Below are 20355 nucleotides of genomic sequence, written 5' to 3'. Positions count from 1 at the left end.
CTTTTCCAAGTCCAGAAAAACAAAATCCCGACCCTTGTCCCTTTGTCCCCACTTGCCCACCACGCAAAATCCACCCAGTGCAGATCATGGTTATCAATATAGTTGAACTTCAGCTTTGCTCACCTCACCTACGGGTCCTGCCAATTGGGGCTAACCAGAATCAAAAATCCAGCTACACTTAGTAGACTCCAGGTTTCCCAGCCCCTTACTCTAGGGCCATGATGGCGAACCTATGGCACACATGCCACAAGCGGCACACAGAGCCCTCTCTGTGGGTCTGTGAGCCGTCGCCCCAACTCAGCTCCATCGCGCATGAGTGCGCGTCTCCCACTGTCCAGCTGGTTTTTGGGTCCCTGCCTTGCATGTTTGAGGGGGGGAGGAGTGCATGGGAGGTGTGCATGCATGCTCTGGAGTGGGTGGGGGGCACGTGTGCATGCGTGGGGTGGGGCACATGCAGGAGTCGTGTGTGCATGCATAGGGCAGGGGAGCATGGAGGGGGGGGTCACATGCACATTGCATTATGGGTGTGTGCAAGCGCTTTCGGCACACAACGACAAAAACATTGGCCATCACCGCTCTAGGGAGCGGTATTTATTTCACAGTTGAGGTCAGTTAGCATAACTCTCAAACAGATAAGGTCCCAAAGGTGCGTTTCAAGAGGCAACTGGACTTTCTGTTCTTTTCTTTGAAGACATTTTGCTTCTCATCCAAGAAGCCACTTCAGCTCTAAGAGCTTCTTTCATGAGAAGTGAAACGCCTTCAAAGAAAAAACCAGCACCTTTGGGACAACCATGACCTGGATGACTGGTAATCTCCGTAGACAAACAGATGAGGATTCATTGTTTAGTGATAGAATTGGATTTAGTATGGGGCAGGAGAAATTTGGCTTTCCCCCACTTTTCCAGGGCAACCACTATCTCATTCCAGCCCAGCCTACTCTATTTCTGAGTGGGTTCTTACCTCACAGATGTAGTCCAAGATTTCCAAGATGGTTAAGACACTGGCCCCAATGAAGAGGCCCATCTGGCCTCCAATGTCCCCTAGTGGACAAAGAAGAGGACAAGGATCGGCATCTTGAAAGTAACAAGCCAGGAATCGAGAATATAGTCCTCGACTAATGACCACAGTTGGGCCCAACGTTTCTGCTGCTAAGTGAGATATTTGTTAAGTGAGTTTTGTCCCATTTTACAACCTTTCTTGCCACCATTGTTAAGTGAATTGCTGCAGTTGTTAAGTTAGCAACATGGGTGTTTAAGTGAATCTGGCTTCCCCATTGACTTTGCCTGTCAGAAGGTCGCAAAGGGGGAATCACATGACCCCAGCTCACTGCAAGTGTCATAAATATGAGTCAGCTGACAGGTGTCTGAATTTTGATCATGTGATCAAACGGTTGTGTAAGTGTGAAACCTGATCATAAGTCACTTTTTTCAGTCCTGTTTTAACTTTGAGTGGTCCCTAAATGAACAGTTGTAAGTGGAGGACTACCTGTATTGATAGCTGGGAAGGACTGGGTGATGGAGTTTGAAGGCTGGTTGGCAAGCACGGCTCTGCTTTCCCTGGGATCATCATCTCCCTTCTTTTTGGGAGTGTTCTCTGTCTCCTCCAGAAGGACAGGAAGGTGTCCATGCTGCTATAGGTGAGCCACAAGTACCACAATTCTTGAATAGGTGGTGCCTTGTGGAGAATTCTGGAAGTCCGATCTAGGTGCCCTCTTCGCTGTCTCACTGTGGAGACTTTCTAAAGGAAGGAATGCTTGGAGGAGGTGCCACCAGTTATGAAGACTAGACAGCCTTCTTGACGTTCTTAGCTCAAGAACAGAAAGGGCCACTAAAGTTGCTATAAGACCTGACATGGCTCTCGTAGCAGTCCTCAGCCGAAGCCATCTTGAGTCAAAACCAGACTAACTCGCTCACCATTTTTTGTCTGCTCACACAATCCTTGCCTCCTCGGCACTAGCTTTGTTTCCAGGGTTGAAGCTCTCAACCCTGGGGGAATGGCAGGGAAGAAGCCTACACAGAAGCCCTGAGAAATTGTATGCTTTCTTTTGTTCAATCACTTACCCAGAAGCCCTGCCAGGTTGTATGCCTTCTTCTGTTCAATCGCCTCATAATTCAGTGCCTCAAAGAAGATATCCAGCACCAAGAAGTTCTCCCTTAGGACAGTGGGAATAATGGAAGCAGGACAGAGAAGATTTACAAGCAGAGCTTTTCCATAGAGGCCCTCCGGGCCTTATCTGCTACAGTTTTTTGCCACCACCACAATCTAGGAGGTTTGCCCACTGACTTGAGCAAACTATCTGAATTCTTCAGGTGCTCCTTGGCAACGTGATACTCACCGGATATAGGTCTCATTGCGGTTGTATTTGCGAGCAAGGTACCGGGCTGAGCCCTTGTTGGGAATGCGTACCATGGAAATCTCCTTGCCGTAGCGAGTCAAATTACATGGCGTGGGACAGATACAGCGTTCCTGGAAATCTTCAACGGCTGTATCTAGGAGTGAAAAGGCACACATGGCAAAAAACACCATGCAGGAAAGGAAATTGCTATGCCACATGGACTAGATCACTGGTAGACCTCCCCAGAGCTTCAAGTCATATACATTTTTCAGGGATTTTGACTGAAAGGGAGGGGGCAGTGCTCGAGAAGAACTATTCCCATGAGCTTTATACTCTAGCTATTTTGTACTCTGGCCAAACAAGTACTGTATTTGATTTTACTATGAGTATGGGTCTCATGAGAAAAACATGGGAAGCAGAAAGTTGGGTGTACTTATTTAAGTTGAGATGGGAGAGAGGGTAACTCTGGTCATAACTGCAGATGTGTGGATGTTTTTAAACTGCCAAAGGTCACAATATTACAGTACTGTAGTATAAGCAGCTAACAAATAAATAACCTCCACCCAGTTATGTCCATACCCACCACAAACATAGCAGCTCCCACTCATGGCAAAGGAGTGGGGAGGGGGATTGCCTGCTCTTGCTCTAGATCCCTTTCAGAATTGCTACTGATCAACATTCCCACACGGCCGCCTTAGGATAGTTTGTAGCATTCTCAGCCCTTGTAATTTCAGCTCAACAATATCACACCTGTACATTTTCATCAGGCTGGAAGCTATTTTCTTTCCCCCTCTATCAAGCTCAATAAAGCCAAGCTTGAAAATTGGGATTTCAACAACCCTGAAAATTTTGTTTCTTATATAAACAATTCCTGTTTTTTTTAGAGTGAAGTATAAATGGTATGGGGGCACTGCTCATTAAAAATACTATGTACCAGTGGGTCTCAACCTGTGGTCCATGAACCCCTGGGAGCCCGTGATGTCATCCCAAGGAATCTGCAAATGCTTGAAGAAATGCTATGATTTAAATCTTGAGTTAAGTCGGGGGGGGGGGGGGGTCCATGGCCACAAAAAGTATCTAAAGAAGGTCCATGGTGAAGAAAAGACCGAGAATCACTGCTATAAACCTAAAGTGTAGTAGGCAAACAAAAGAAATATATATATATCCCAAAGTTCATGGATAATGTGCATATCCATCCATTCACACTTTTTCCATGCACAGAGCAATATATGCACCATCATTTATAGTTATCACTTCCTCCTTCTCTCTCTAAGGTGAGTATGTCTTAGGCATTACTAAAACCTGGCAGGATGAAACTAACAAGCGGATTACAAAGCTAGAAGGCTATGGCATACAAAATTAATAGATCTGATAAAGGGGGGGGGGGAGGGAATATATGTGAGGAAGTACATACATCTGTAGCAATCCACTGATTTCAGCCTAAGCCCTAAGGGTTCAGCAATAACATCTGGCTGAGAATACAAAGGAAAAGAATCTGTTGTTGAGATTGCTGAATCAGACAAAAAAAAATCTGAACAAATCCCTCTTAGACCAGATGACAGAACTTTTAGAGAGGAGACCTGTAATAATAACAGGAGATCTACTATTTTTCAGGTCTGAAGGAAAATAAGGATGCAAAATCCCCCAAATTCCTCAGTAGTTCTGCTGACTACCACATTGTTTTTAGGAAGTTGAAGTACAGACCAGAAGAATGGCCCTTCCAGATCTGGTCCTAAACAATAGCAAAGAACTGGTTGAAGAACCGGAAATAGTGAGGCCTTGGATGGAAATGACCACAGCCTTGTGCTTCGAGAATCACTCTTACCCCAAAAGGAAGTGTATCATACATACATAGTCACACATACATTTTTGACTTCAAGACGACTAGCTTCAGAGAGCTTAGAGGTGTACTACATGAGGTCCCATGGACAAAGGTCTTCAGGTCAAAGGAACATAGGTAAGTTGGGGACTTAAAAAAATAAAATGCTAGAGGCACAATCACACACCACTCAGATGAGAAGAAAAAGTAGGGAGAGAATAATTTAGGAAACCACAATGGATACATAGGGGCTTTTTGACTGAGCTATTGAAAATAATTTGTATAGGAAATAGAAATTGGGTAAAATTACAAAGGAGGCAGGCTATCAAGTAGCTAATACTCGCAGAAACTAGATATGCTTAAGGGCAAAAAAAATTCAAGTTTGCAAGGAAAGCCACAAAAAAAGCTTTTTAGGCATGTCAACCATAAGAGGAAGAAGAAGGAAAGGGTGGGCGCAGGCGGCTAGGAGAGGATGATGGTAGGATGGTTACAGGTGAAGAGCAAAGGGCAGAGCGACTTAGTTTTTTCTTTGCTTCAGTCTCCTCCCTCCCTAAAGGGGAACAGCAGTATGTTCCAATGGACCAAAACAGAAGAACTGAGAAAAGCAACAAGATGGCTAAGGGACTGTTTGGCTGCTATAGATGAGTTTTATTCCCCAGATCAAGTATATCCAAGATACTCAAAGGAGCATGCAGATGTTATTTTGGGACCTCTTTCTGTGAGCTTTAGGAAATCATGGAAGATGGGCACATAGCTGGAGCCAGCATGGGTTTATCACGAGCAAGTCACCCCAAATTAATCTCATCTCTGTTTGTTTGGAAGGGTGGCCTGTAAACATTAGTTAACTCCATTAAGATAGGAGAAAGTGATGGGGGCATGGTGTAAACCTCTGTCTTAGACGTGCTATAGCTCTACATTTTTATCAATGACTTGGATTGAAAGAGTTGAGGGACTCAAGGAGTTCATAGATGACACAAACCTCAAAGGGGTGCCTGATACTTTAGATGAAAGAGGGGATACAAGAAGATCTTAAATAGGCTTGAGCGTTAGAGCTGAAATAAATAGGATGACATTTAACAGGGGGAAATACAATGATTCTGTCACAGGTTCTGCCTCTCAGGCTAAAAAATGAAAGGCATGATTTTCGGAAGATAGGGCAAGAAACATTACAAGGACAAAGTTTAGTTGGATGATGGGGTGGGGTGGGGAGGTAAATCCTAATAGTAGAACTGTTCAAAAATGGTTTAAAAAGCCTTTCCTTGGAAGGAGTTGCACTCTGCTTTGTTGCAGTTGTTTAGAGATGAATAGCCATCTATTGGGGATGTTGCAGTAGAGGATTCCTGCAATGGGCTGGGGACAATCTCCAGTCTTTATATTTTATCATCTATATGATTCTCCTTTTTCTCCCATACACACCATATCATCTATCTCCTTCTCTTACCATTCTTCCCTTCTCTTGCTTTGCACATGCCTTCAGAGAAGATGAAGGGCTTTAATTGGCAAATCAAGAATTTATGTGGGCTGGGATCTGCCTTAAGAATCAATCAACTACTCCCACAAAAGCAACTAAAACTCTACCTAACTATGACTGTTGTCCAGATCCTCTCCTTATTGGTCCCTTCATGGTTTGCTAAAATATCTTCAAAAATAAAGGTAAAGGTTCCCCTCGCACATATGTGCTAGTTATTCCTGACTCTAGGTCTAGGGGGCAGTGCTCATCTCTGTTTCAAAGCTGAAGAGCCAGCGCTGTCTAAAGACATCTCCGTGGTCATGTGGCCAGCATGATTAAATGCCGAAGGCGCACGGAACGCTGTTACCTTCCCACCAATTTCCTATTTTTCTACTTGCATTTTTACATGTTTTCGAACTGCTAGGTTGGCAGAAGCTGGGAGCTCATTCTGTTACGTGGCGCTAGGGATTTGAACCACCGAACTGGTGGACTGATCAACAAGCTCAGAGTCTTAGCTACTGAACCACCGCGTCACCACTGAGCCACCTTCAAAAATACCTACCTAATATATGGTCAGCACATTCAATGTAGACATTGGGTGAACAGATGGTCTCATTTCCTGAAAGAGAAGAGTGTGGGTAGTAGTAGTTAACCAGAAATGCCTCCTTTACCCAAAACTCATCTCCTGTTATTCTTAGAGTTGGGACAGAGGGAGGGTGTCTAATAATTTTGCTATGTGGATGTAGATGAATATATCTTTTATTCTGCTGCCTTGGTATAAATGCATCCGTTGGCTAGAAGCCAAAAGAAGACAATATAATGTAACTTTCTCCTCTGCACATATTAGACTTACCATCACCACTAAATTGTCAGCATAACAATTGACTTATTAGGGGTGGATGATAGCTGTTGTAGTTCAGCACATATGCAGGACACCAAGTTGGAAAAAGTTAGCCTCATGTCACAGTTAAACAATTCTCTGGGCTAAGTAATATTATTTGGAGCAGCATCCTGAGTGATAATCCAAAGATCAGTGAAATTTCTGTGTGTCAATAGCATTTCCCCCTTTGGACTCAGAAATATGAGTTGGAAAAAGTACATATTTTCAGTATTCCAGTATTTGGTGGGAAGGATTGCACTGTGGCCCTATGCTGACAATGAGAGATCCTATAGATAATGAGGGATTAAAGGTGATTTAAGAGCCACTGAAGGATGGCACACATGGAACTATTTTCAGGCCTAATACCCCAGGGTGTGCGATAGTACAGTTTCCCATTTAGAATGCCCAAATTCTAGGCTGTCATCATTATGGAGGGGGGAAAAATCACCTATCTGTCCAACCAGGTTGGACTCAGGGCAAAACCCTAAGCTGAAATTAATTGATCCATAGTGACTACAACCTTGGGAAATGGTGGATGCTGGCAGCTGGATCAAGTTTTAATTTTTACCCTGCCAGACAGGATATGCAGTATAGCATGAGGAGAGGGAGGGTGCAAAGCCATCTCCTCCAGTCTTGTTCCTCCCAAAAGGATGTATTTTGGGGTAAATGGGAGTGTGATTCAGCCTAGTCAGAGAGTACCGATTGGTAGTTGAACAAGACTGGTGTGATACAAGTGCTCCATATCTGTGTTGATTCCTGTACCTTTAACATCACTATGACAATCAAATACCACATGACCACAATTAAGGCCCAAATTTCTGTTGTTAAGGGAGACATTTGTTAAGTGAGTTTTGCCCGATTTTATGACCTTTCTTGCCATAGTTGTTAAGTGAACCACTACAGCTGATAAGTTAGTAACCCGATTGTTAAGTGAGTCAAGCTTCCCCATTGACTTTTGCTTGTCGGAAGGGTGCAAAAAATGACCACATAACCAAAATGGTCATATCATAAGTATGAACCAGCTGCCAAGCTTCTGAATTTTTATTTTTATTTTTCTTTAAAAAAAAACACAAATATGTCATCATTTGTCAATCATTAAGACATTGAAGTACAATTTTTTTTTGTTGTGTGTACCCCTCCCTCCCTCCACCCCCCCACCCCCCCTCCTCCTTCCCCCCCCCCGACTTCCCAGAACCCGTACACGGTATGGATTTTTAACTAACACAGTCTAAAATCTATTGAGAAAAAAGAAATAAAGAAATTAATAACATTCTAGATTGACCTTAGCTTCTTCTTACTGAACTGACTTTTAACAGTTTAAATCATTTCTGATCTTAAGCATAGGCTAACTGGAATTTCTTAGTCCCGTATTTATTTTGTATATAGTCAATCCATTTTTTCCAGTCTCGTTTATATCTCTCATTTGAATGATCTTTGAGATATGCCGATATTTTAGCCATTTCAGCTAAGTTTGTTACCCAAGCTTCTGAATTTTGATCCCGTGATTATGGGGATGCCACAAAGGTCGTAACTGTGAAAAATGGCCATAAGTGGCTTTTTCCAGTGCTGTTGTAACTTTGAACGGTCACTAAATGAACTGTTGTAAGTCGAGGACTAACTGCATTTATCAGGGGAAAGACTTCTGAAGCTGGAAACAAATGGAGGGAAAAGTTTCACCAGCTTTGTGTCCGAGTATCAGAGTGTGACATTCAAAACGCTGGAACAGATGTGAGGAGCAGATGTGAGTAAAGCCAAGGTTGGCCCCACAGGCTCATGGCAAATCAGCTTCTGGAGCAGATTCTCCAGGCAACTGAGGGGCCTGGAGTCTGTGAGGCAGGCCGAGAAGGCCTCCCTTACCTGGCATATGCACCATGCGACACTGGCAGTTTTGAACCACTGCCTCTTTCTCACATTGCAGCCGGCAAGCAGCAATGCTGTAGCTCTCGTAGCCAGGCAGGATCTGTTCCTCCTTCAGGCTGGCCTGGCAGCTCCCCCAAGGCTGCGGCAGGTAGGTCAGCTGCAGGAGAAGGGGAGCAAGCTAAACACCAAGAAAAAGCAGTACTCATCCAGTGATGTTGTTACCCGAAAAGCCTCTCCTTACACATGCACGTCTGCGATCCTATATTCCACCCCCAAACAGGATGCAACTGATTAAAAATACACAACCAGCAATGAGTTTAAATAATTTTTTAAACAATAAAAGGAAAAGTCTACCAAACAATTTAAAAAAAATAACTTGAAAAGGTTTTCATTCAGAATACTAGGCTGGGAAAGCATCATAGCAGAGGTGGGTTGCAAATCCCGGCACTATAGAGCCGAGGTGGCGCAGTGGTTAGGGTGCAGTACTGCCGGCCACTTCAGCTGACTCTTATCTGCAGTTCAGCGGTTCTAATCTCACCGGCTCAAGGTTGACTCAGCCTTCCATCCTTCCGAGGTGGGTGAAATGAGGACCCAGACTGTGGGGGCGATATGCTGACTCTGTAAACCGCTTAGAGAGGGCTGAAAGCCCTATGAAGCGGTATATAAGTCTAACTGCTATTGCTATTGCTATTGCTACTACCGATTCACTTGTGCTTGCGCGTGTGTGCAGAAGCATCCAGGTGAGGGAGCGGAGTCTCCCGCCGCCGCCACTACCGGTTTGTCCGATCCGGGAGCAACCCACCTCTGCATCATAGCACCAGTTTTTAAAAAAATAGAAGATGAACAAGTGTAACTGAAGCTGGTGCTGAAAGTAGTGGCACATCCATGAATGAACAGAAAGGAATTCCAGAACTGGATAGTTGTACCAAAAATGCTCTCCGTTGGGCCACAACTCTAAGAATATATTTTATTGTTTCTTTTTCAAGGCCAGACTTCTCCTTCTACAGTAGCCAGCAACCTCTGTTGTAAATAATGTTTACCTATTTTTCTCCACTCTAAACCTGAAGTACTAACCATGAATTTCATTCTTAAGGCTAGAAGGTTTTACAGTTGTCTCTGATTTTACAGGATTCTTTAACATTTCAGGTTCATGCATTTGTTTTTCTAAATTATTACACACTGTAGTAGTTAAGAATCTGCACTGAGGAAATATCTACTTTAAAACATAGTCCTTCATTAAAGGCTCCACATCCTGCAGAATTAGGCTTTGAGTAACATTTAGTGTAAGAGACATAGGCAGCATCTTCTAATATTAATTAGACATTAGATTTAAATCCATCTTTCCTCCAACGGCTTAAGGAAAAGTATTTCATCTTCCAATTTTATTCTCCCAGCAGCAAGGTTGGATTTAGAGATAGTGACTGGTCCAAATTCCCTCAAAGAACTCCTGTGGATGAAGACTAAAATACTAAAATGGTAGAGGACCAGAATGTAGCTAATTCCACGACCAGAATCTAATGAGGAAATGATATGATGAGAAATCACCAATCAAACTGATTCCAACAGAGTTTGACAGAATGCACGGAAATGAAACTTCAGTGTACAATTTTTGGCTTCTCTTTTGCTCTGAATATTTTCTTTAATACCAATATTTTCTTTAACATTTTCTTAAGGGAAAATGAACCATCCATCCATATACACCAATTCACTGATACGTTTGAATATTTTTAAATTGACCCCTACCTTATGCTGAAATTCAGAGAAAGCCTGATGGCACTAATGACATTTAATCTGAAAATGTGTGGCAGTGGTGTAGAGTAGGAGCAGAGATATTAAATTGTCCCTATTTGGTGCAATTAAGATAATAATGGTTAATACAAGGATATTTCTTGGAATGACTTTTGAGTCATATGATTTTAAAACCTGCACAACTTCCTCTAATTATAGGAATTGTATTTATCTTCTCAGGTTTTTCCTTGGAATCAAATAATTACAGAGTTATTTTGCGATCAACTCTGGAATCTTAAATAATATTGCCCCCTTTTTTCTTTTGTAGAACATATCTACACCTTAAAATTCCATTTCTGCTTTTCGTTTTAATTCTCATGGTTTCTTCAAAGGATCTTGGGAATTGTAGTTCTGTGAAATGTTGGTTATTTTTAAAGAAGTTCCTATCCCATAGAACTACAACTGGAAATATGGAATATCTATTAAACCAATTCCAATAGCGCACAAATATTGGCCCATTGTATCAGAGGCTAGACAAGGAAAACAAAAATGGCCACCTTAAAAAATTGGCAGGTATTTTGGTGCCTTCTTTCAAATTGCATTAGAGATGGAAAACTGCAAAATTTACTGAATAACCTGAAAATATGTTCTGTGGCTGTCTTTTTTTTTTTGGCTGTCAGCTAATAGTTACTGCTTTATTTAACCACGTTGCCAGCCAAGAGCCTGATTAAGATATCCAAGGCTTGACTCACAGTATGATCTCCTCAGGAGAAATCACTGTCGTAGTCTACATCCGGCATCTGCTTCTGGATGTGGACTGGAACTGACTGAGAGAGATATCTCTATTCAGTGAGACTCTGACTCACTGAGACAACCCATGCACTATTGGATCATCATTTCAGAGATATTTCCTTACCTAAACAGAAACAGAATGACCACAGCTGGACAAAAGAGCAGTGGAAGCAGGAGTGACTTCTAACTTCCTGCCAGTTTCCACACTGAGCATCAGAAATCTTTCTCCCTTCCTCTTTTCCTGTCATTCAGTCATTTCCTTCCTTCCTTTTCTCCCTCCCTCCTGCAATTAAGTGGCTGCTGACAATGAGAGTTTTAGTAGAATATAGAGCCTTCCTCTCCTCCAGCTAGTCTTTCTAATCAAATATGAGTCCTATGAAGTGCTATGATTTCTGTTATGATAATATTGTGTAAGCCTTTCGTAAGGCCCTAAAATCCTGGCTATGTTCTGGGGTGCTCAATGTGTTAAAGGCCCTGCTTTCTGCCTGTATTATGGTCAAGTATCTTGGCTGCTATGCATAGTTATTTTGGATGTTTTTAGTGTTTTTATTATTTTTAATTGTAATATTTTTTAAATTGTAAGCCGCCCGGAGTCATTGACTGAGAAAATTAAATACACGAATGAATGAATGAATAAATAAATAAATAAATTTTAGACCACATCCTTTGAGAACGTTTTTACCAGAATTTTATAGTCCAACCAGATTTGATTTCATTACAGTTCATAGCTGACTGAAGGGATGAACATCATTTGAAAAATGTGATGCTGTATTACAGATTTCTCCAGTTTAATAACTTCTGGTTGCACAGCACTACAATTTCCAAATCTCCCAGTCAGTTCGGAATTGAAACAAAAATATTGGGGAAAGGACCTGCTTGTGAAAAACTAATTTTTCTTTCCTTCCTTCCTTCCTCCCTCCCTCCCTCCCTCCCATCTATCCATCCATCCATCATTTGAATTAGTTGCCTTCCAATCTCACCTTGGCAACTCTGGGTGTCTTATAAAATTCTTAACCATAATACAAATGACAAAACCACAATACATGCAGTACATTAGCAGCCAAGATAAAAACCAATCTGCCACTGATGAACAAGAAACTCAAATATCAATCTGACCCCATGCCAGAGAACACATCCAAGTATTTGAGGCTTTGCAAAAAGCCAATAGGGTCAGGGTGCCAATATAATCTTGGGGGAAATGAATGGTGTTTGGTTGTTGTAAAAGCATTCTTTCTGGGCTTCTGCTCACTCTGTCAACTTTTGTCTATATGCTATCATGACCCAGTCAATGGCATCCCTGACGATCCCTCCTTCTTACTCCAACCATTCTTGTCCAGTGATGAGGACCCAAATAGTTGAGGGCAATAGGCTGACTCTGTAAACCGCTTAGAGGGGGCTGTAAAGCACTGTAAAGCAGTATATAAGTCTAAGTGATATTGCTATTCTCAGCTTCTCCCAAACAATGTCCTGATTTATCAAGCTAGAGGAACTTCTACTTTCTGGCTCTCACCCGCTGCTCCTGGCAGGAAACAAAGGTCTGGAAACCAGGGGAGACTCCAAATCCCAACTGATGAATGTAGGGTGGCTCATCCTGACTGTGGATCTGTACCCGGATTCCAGCTTCAAATGATGTCTCATCTGGAACAAGAAGTGGTGGTGCCCTGGTTAGCATTTCTTTTGAGAGGGCATCAGTGGAATATGTCCGCTCATCTGACAGCCATTTAGTTAGTTACTAAATAATAAAAGCTGTCAAATATATATATATATATATATATATATATATATATATATATATATGTAGGTCTCTAGTTGTTCGGGTTTTCTCCCGCGTAGAATTGGAGATGTCTTGGCGACGTTTCGACGAAGTCTCATTCGTCATCTTCAGGCTGCTAGAGACCTACATACTAACACCCGCGAAAACCTCAGAAAACAAACAAATATATATATACAATATATATATATGTAGGTCTCTAGTTGTTCGGGTTTTCTCCCGCGTAGAATTGGAGATGTCTTGGCGACGTTTCGACGAAGTCTCATTCGTCATCTTCAGGCTGCTAGAGACCTACATACTAACACCCGCGAAAACCTCAGAAAACAAACAAATATATATATATATATATATATATATATATATATATATATATATATATATATATATATATATATATATATTAATGGCTATATATTACAAGTTTTAAAAAGGTTAGAGACACGCTGCCAGGATCTCTTGAATTGATACATTACTTTTTCATGAGTCTGATGTGGTGGTATATCTACCATAATTAATCTTTGCATTATTTCCAACCAAACCCAATATTGGAAAGGAGTTGCCAGCTCTGCCTTCTGAGCCTCCCTCCACCCTCTCAGTCACATGACCTGGATTGCATTTATTATGAAGGGACCAGAAAAAATTCTAAAAGCTGTCATTTGCATGCTTTCCCTGCTTTGTTTAAAACACAAAATATGGAGTGATAACCAAACTGTCTGTATATTTGTTATATTTTTGATATTCAGGAACTGAACAGGGTATGCAGCTGCTTTCCTAACTTTGGAAACTCGAGTCTTCAACTGTCAACACATCTGGAGGAGAACAGAAACCTGATACAGATTTTTTTACTATTACAAGTAACACATTTGTGACTCTTAGTTTCTGAAGACAGATAGTAATTTAATCAATATTTCTATGCTTTTGGGATTGGATGTAATATTTTACATGCACTTTTTCTTTTTACAACCCTTTAATTCCTTTATTCCGCGTAGAGCAGGGCAACTGAATGGAGCTGAGCATTTACTGGCCAGGTCCCCTTCCTTACACCTAAGCTGAGTATGTAGCAGATATTTTCTCTTTGTACCCAGATAGAAAAATATCTGCTGTGCCTAGGATTGAACTCTCAACTTCCGAGTGAGAGGTTAAGTATCTTCACTTCTAGGCCCACCAAGCTGCTTAATATCTGTCATGCATAAAAGGAGTACGCTAGAAAGTCAGGACAGGGATAGCCCTCTGGACTAATAATGTAAGGACTCCAGAATCATGTCTCTTTCTAATATCATGCAAGTTCTTACTGGTTTCTCTCCAGATGGGCAGGTATTCCTCCTGTTGGATGTCCAACATGATCTCCAGCCCATTCCCCATCCCACTCTGGCGAGTCATCCGTGCTTTGTTTCTGTCACCATTGAATGTGTAGCATTTTCCATAGCGGGTGTAGACCTGTGGAGAAAGGACAGATCAAAGGAGTCCAATATTCTGAGGATGCCAACAATACTGCAGATATCAGTATGGTTACAAGGGGTGGGGAGATTTCCCTTCACCTGTGGCTATTGTAATCCTAATCCATTCTTCACTCTATTTACTTCTTTCTTTCTCTTTTCCTCCCCCTTCCTTTGCTTTAAAAAAAAGGAAGGTGGGGGGAGGCAGGCAGACAGACAGACAGATAGACACTTGGAGAGCTTCAGTCCTGCCTGACAAATTTTATTTCTTGGCTACTTTCATCACATCAGGGGGACAATTCACTCCAGCATAAAAGAGAGAGGGATATAACAATCCAGAGAGGAATGAAATTATATAGCCACACACGAAACAAAGAACACTACAGTCTTTACAAAGTCAGAGGGCACATTTATTGTGCACTTCTCAGGGGCACCTAGCTGGTCACTGAGAAGCAAACATAGAACTAAAACAAGATTTTGATGTGATCCAGTGGCTTTTGTAATTTTAGAATATACAATACTGCATTGCAGCTATCTGATTTTTCTAAGACTGGGGCTGGAGAAGGGGAAAAAAGTGGTGCTGGAAATCAAAGACCGCAGCAACCTCCAGAATTCAATATCAAGTTTGAAAGGGATACTAATCAGAGAGGAACCAACATGAAATCCAACAACACATATCCCTCAAGGAGTGATGGTGGCTGCATTTGTATCCTGAGCACTCAAGAAGTTCAATCACTTTCTTAAACAAATTAGAGAAACCATTCTAAATTTTGTAAGCCACCAAGAGTCACTTACATGTGAGTTGGACAACTATTGAAATTTGTTTAATAAATAAATAAAAACTCCAATCTTTTGACATTCATCAGATGCTATCAGGATATTAATACTAATCACTTTAGATCAATTCCCTTTTATCTTGGTCACTGTTAGTCTGATATTTCAGATTTCTGAGCTCTGGGATCGATCAGAAATATTTTAGGATTTTTTTCCCCTTTAGAATCAAGATACACACAATACTTAGATAATCCTAGTAGGTGAAGCCATGGATAGTTTTTGTGAAAACCAATGGGTGGCTTATTAACAGAGATAATAGATATAATAGAAGTGCTGTTCTGACACCAGGGAGAAAAGAATATCAATTGCCAAGAAAACAGAATTGAAATAGTAGCTTGGGTTTATATTTCATATTTTTCTCTAAGTCATAGTGCTAAGCCGTGTCCTAAAATTCATAGCATCTAAGTCCCCAGGACTATGGGTCATAATTTCAGAATGAAAAATAACAGGAGCCTATGATGAAAGAGTAGATTACTTGCAATCTGCTAAAACGAGTAAAGGTTTACTGGCCACCTCTTTTTATAAGACAGGAAGGCAGAGATCTCAGGGGACTTAGAAAGGGAGGCTAATAAAAAATTCAGATAATGGGGCACAGAATAAAAAAGCCAACATAAGAGCAGATAACCTATACACATAAAATAAAAGGCAGACATTGGTAGCCCTTGCTCTGTAAATAAGTCCAGGGAAGTTCATGGATGTGATTCTGAAAAGGGAAAATTTACATCCCATGCTATCTATTCATACAGTGTTACTGATAAATACAATTTTAACTGTTTATAATCAGCGGGTCTTCTGAATAAATAAGAAGTAGACTATACATCCCATCATCTCATAACTGCGACATTATGCTAAAAGAAGAAATTTTAAGAAACGAGAGAACCACATTTTAAGAACGATCATTTTAGTTTGTTGGCCACAAGGCTCTGAGTGATATTTATTCCCAAAATAAACATTATGATGATTTGATCAAATAAATGAGGGTTTGGGGGGGGGGGGTTGCAAATAGCCCTCCAAATTTTTTGTACTCTCAGTTCAACCAGTTCAACCATTCGTGTTTCCATAAATGGCTACACAACACACTCACTGGGCTAGCATCAGAGACACAAAAACAGGATCATCAAAATGTTCTACCCATTGACAAGGCTTCTGGACAGAAGAAATGTCCACTCACATACAAGGCTTCCTTGTGATTAAATCATTTTCTGCCAATTTATTGAGAATCCCATAAATGTGTGAATTGGCATGTCCACGATAGACATTCATTCCAACAGCAAATGAACACTCTTTTCCTAACAGTGATATAAATTGTTATGCTGTTTTTTCACTTTTCCTGCCAATAATAATTCATAAGTATGCACTTAGGTTGTTTTACAACAGGGAATTTGGTGCCCTCTACATTTTTTGATAATAGTACTCATCAGTCCCAGGCACAAACAGATGGAGTCCACAAGAACGTGGCCAAAACCAGTGGTGAGATTCAATTTTTTTTACTACCAGTTCTGTGGGTGTGGCAATGCTTGGTGGGCTGTGGCTTGGTGGGCGTGGCAGGGGAAAGATACTGTAAAATCTCCATTCTCACCGCACTCCAGGGGAAGGATACTGCAAAATCCCAATTTCTTCCTGATCAGCTGGGACTCGGGAGGCAGAGAATAGATGGGGTGGGGCAAGTCAGAGGTGGTGTTTACCGGTTCTCTGAACTACTCAGAATTTCCGCTACTGGTTCTCCAGAACTGGTCAGAACCTGCTGAATACCACCTCTGGCCAAAACCTCTGAGGCTCCAGGTTGTCTGTTCCTGGATAGATTGTGTTTTCCCAATATCTTCTCTGCAGGACACTTTAATATAAAGACCATCTACCCACCAAGGAATCTGCAGGAAGTTTTCTGATACTCAAAAGATTCTGAGACATGTTCTAAGCAACTCTCCACTCAGTGTCCCACTTACCTCAAACCAACTATAATACCATGTAGGGGGTAAGGGCTAAGGGGCTCAATGCAGCAAACACCTTCATTGTAAAAGCTTCAGGTTTATTCCCAGTGACATGGTTCTTCCACAGCTCAGCTGCAGAGACTTGAAGTCAATTGTCAATACTGATCAATGAGAACCACAATGACGTGGATCACAAGTTAAGTATTGTATTGGACAATGGAAGGAATGAAAATGAAAATCAGGTATACAAATGTCCAACTTCTAGAAATTAACCTGTCCCCTTATCCTTCTTTTTTAGGGCATTCTTACTATTTCTAGATAACATCATTACAATCAAATAATTAACTTTCCACCCCAGTGTAACATCTAACAAAGATAAGGATCACCATACTGGTTTTTACATGGAGATTGAGCAAAGTAAATCCATACTTTCATTTGTTTCCCTTCTTTACGGCATGTATCCATTTCAGTCAGGGTTCAGCCTAATGGATGATCTATGCTAGAAATGGATGTGGAGAAGGCATTCCTCCTGGATCTTTTAGACGTCTTAGAAACTTTCAATATTATTGATAACAGTATCCCTCTGAGATTGTTTATGATGGCTAGGAGTTGGGGTGCTCTTTTACAGCACTGTGAATTGGACCAATGAAGCTCCTACAAGACAGGTATTATACTGTTTAAACTAGCTTAACTCCCTTTTTACGACCCTGTAATCTCTTGACAGTTTAAACTAGGTTAAATACTACTTACTGAGTGCTAATATTGCTGCCAGTTAATAAATAGGATGCCATGTTCTGTGTAGTTTTAACAGATAAACAGAGTTGGAAGGGACCTTGTAGGTCATCTAGTCCAACTCCTTGCCCAAGTAGAAGACCCTACACCATTTCTGACCGATGGCAGTCCAACCTCTTCTTGAAAGCTCCCACAACTTCTGATGCCAACTTCTGTTCCATTGGTTGATTGCTCTCACTGTCAGAAAATTTCTCCTTATTTCCTGGTTGAATCTCTCCTTGATCAGTTTCCATCCACTATTCCTTGTCTGGCCTTCTGATGCTTTGGAAAATAGCTTGACTCCCTCCTCTAGTCTTCAAGGGGAGACACATGTAAAGTGTTCTGCAGTAGTCAGTCCACAAAGCAGGTAAACCAGTGGTGGGTTCCTACCGGTTCGTACCAGTTCAGCCGAACTGGTAGTGTTTGGCGACCTGGGTCGCTGGAACCAGCAGTGACCCAGGCCTGTCACACCCTCAAACTGGTTCTCCTGGCAGTGTTATAGGCACTGCCATCTTGTTTTTGGCTTCTGCACAAACCACTACTAGATCGGCTGATAAGGGGACAGGTTAATTTCTGGAAGTTGGACATTTGTATGCATTCAGTGTAGCAATGCCACTGATGTTAAAAAAGTTGCATTCCAGTCTGCATTAGGTATCTGTGTCAATGACTATTGGTGTAAGTTCTTGTAAAGCAGTCCATGTAGCTTCATCACACAGAAGAAAGGGATTGTGGTCAGGGCCATGAAGCCATCTAAACTGGATACAAGGAGAGATCCATTTGGGCAGTAAAATAATGGCATCTTCACAACTGTTCAGCAGATACCAACAAGCAGTGCAGAACCTTAAGCTAAAGTATCTTAGATCTTCTCCAGGTTGTCCCTGAAAGAAACCATGATTCTTGTCTGAAGTAGTGTGTTGCTTTCTGTAAAGGGCCCATGATTCACCCCACCACAAAGTACCAGTTGTGCCAGATGCCTCCAGCCATTCTCTGATTAACAAAATGAGGGAGAGATCCCAGTATCAACACTCTGCCATTGCCCTTAATTTCTCAAATCTAATAGAATCATAGAATCATCATTTGGGTAACAGAGGGTTGAAAGTGATAATGGGGGGGGGGTGCTGTGGGGAAGAGGAAATTGCACACATTATCCCATATGATTTCTCCATTGAATGGCCTAAAATGATCTTCCATGGAGGTTCCACACTCAGCAATTACACAAGAGGCTTCCACAGACAGAACAGACAATGCTTCTGTGCCCTGTGTTTTCAGATAACCTGCCCCAAGGGTTGCATCTCAGCTGCTAGGTTTAAGTATGAAATTCCCTTCTTGTTAGCTCCAGTTGATCCTGCATGCCCTTCATAAAATAAAATGCCCTCTGACAATACCCGATGTAACTGACTCCTGACTTTTCTGCCAGCTCTTTTACTCAAACTTCTTTATTGTCTTTTGTTTCGCCACTTATAGGGCAAAACTGATTCTCTCTTGCAATAACCAAGAACAGTTAGATTCAGCCTGTTTGTTTCCATCCATTTATATGGCCGCTCATCTCACTAGTAGCTAATGTAAGATTATAAACTCAATACAGCCAAACAATAATAATAAATATACACAATAATAATAAATATATACCAAGGCAGTTGAAGACAAGCCGCCACAAATAAATGGCTCCATTAACTTCCTAACCTCCATGCCTCGGAAAACACACACATTTTTAAGGCTTTATGAAATGCCAGCAGAAAAAGAGCCAACTGGATCGGTGTGTGTGTGTGTGTGTGTGTGTGTGTGTGTGTGTGTGTGTGTGTGTTCCGGAGGATAAGTACTGCAGCTGAAAAGGCCTGCTTCCTAGGTCCTGCCAGATAATATTGCCTGACAGATGGGACCTGGAATGTGCCCCTTCTTGTTAGATCTACTGGGATGGAGAAAGAAAGGCAATCCCACAAATAATCCAGCCCCATGCCATGAATGGCTTTATAGGTGACAATCAGCCCTTTGAATTGTGCCCAGAAGCACACTGGAAGCCAGTGCAGCTGGTGAAGCAAAGCTTGCTTCTAGAGAAACAAGAAGAATATGTGAGACAAAAATCAGGCAATGTAAAAAGGATTAAATACCTCCCTCTGGCTGTATATTGGCAAAACCCATTCTGCTCTACCCAAACCAGAATGGTGCAAGACTGCTGGTGTTTAACAACAGACCCCTGAGAGAAAGCTGACAACTTTTGTGAAAAGTCCAGTTCAGGAAAAACAAACTCTAGGAAAAGAGGCGGTGGCGGGGGGGGGGGGGGGGGGGAGAGAGGATATTTTTTCTTGCTCATAGAGGAATAGAATAGAAATTGATCAAAATGATACAATTGTAGAATATAATGGCTGATTTTTGATCAAAATGATATAATTGTAGAATATAATGGTTGATTAAAACAGCCACGGAACCACAAATGATAGACAAACATAAGAAGCATTTGGAGAGGAATCTCTTTCTAGGTATTGTTGTGCTATGGTAGAGATATTTGGCTGTGGTGAGTATGTACTTGAATCTCTGGAAACTCTTGGAACAGATATGGTCCATCAAATCTGGCCATATTGGCTCCTACTACGAACACTGACTCCTACGACTCCACCATCGCTCGGCTTGAAAAAGGGGTCTGTGACTCAGAAGACCCCATGTTCTCTTTCATAAAGAACAGCGAAGACAAAGCCTGCCAGAGATGTCTTTTTAAAGGCTCCTCATGTAATGTTGCACAAAAATGTCAATAGC

At 41.6% G+C, this 20355-nt stretch overlaps 1 protein-coding gene across 1 annotated transcript in view; it reads right to left on the bottom strand.

Annotated features, from left to right (window-relative positions):
• Window positions 1-20355, bottom strand: part of ASIC4 (acid sensing ion channel subunit family member 4) — a 98644-nt gene that overhangs the window by 17776 nt on the left and 60513 nt on the right. The window contains exons 2-8 of the mRNA XM_032231564.1: window positions 13928-14072; window positions 12375-12502; window positions 8342-8501; window positions 6167-6223; window positions 2336-2489; window positions 2061-2152; window positions 961-1040 (exon numbers count right to left, since the gene is read on the bottom strand). Of these exons, the coding sequence (XP_032087455.1) occupies window positions 961-1040; window positions 2061-2152; window positions 2336-2489; window positions 6167-6223; window positions 8342-8501; window positions 12375-12502; window positions 13928-14072 (816 nt within the window). The remainder of the gene's footprint in view (window positions 1-960; window positions 1041-2060; window positions 2153-2335; window positions 2490-6166; window positions 6224-8341; window positions 8502-12374; window positions 12503-13927; window positions 14073-20355) is intronic.

The sequence above is a fragment of the Thamnophis elegans genome, chromosome 1 (assembly GCF_009769535.1).
Source record: "Thamnophis elegans isolate rThaEle1 chromosome 1, rThaEle1.pri, whole genome shotgun sequence".
Classification (NCBI taxonomy): domain Eukaryota; kingdom Metazoa; phylum Chordata; class Lepidosauria; order Squamata; family Colubridae; genus Thamnophis; species Thamnophis elegans.
The sequence above is the reverse complement of the archived record's forward strand: the minus strand, read 5'-3'. Positions and strand labels throughout refer to the sequence as shown.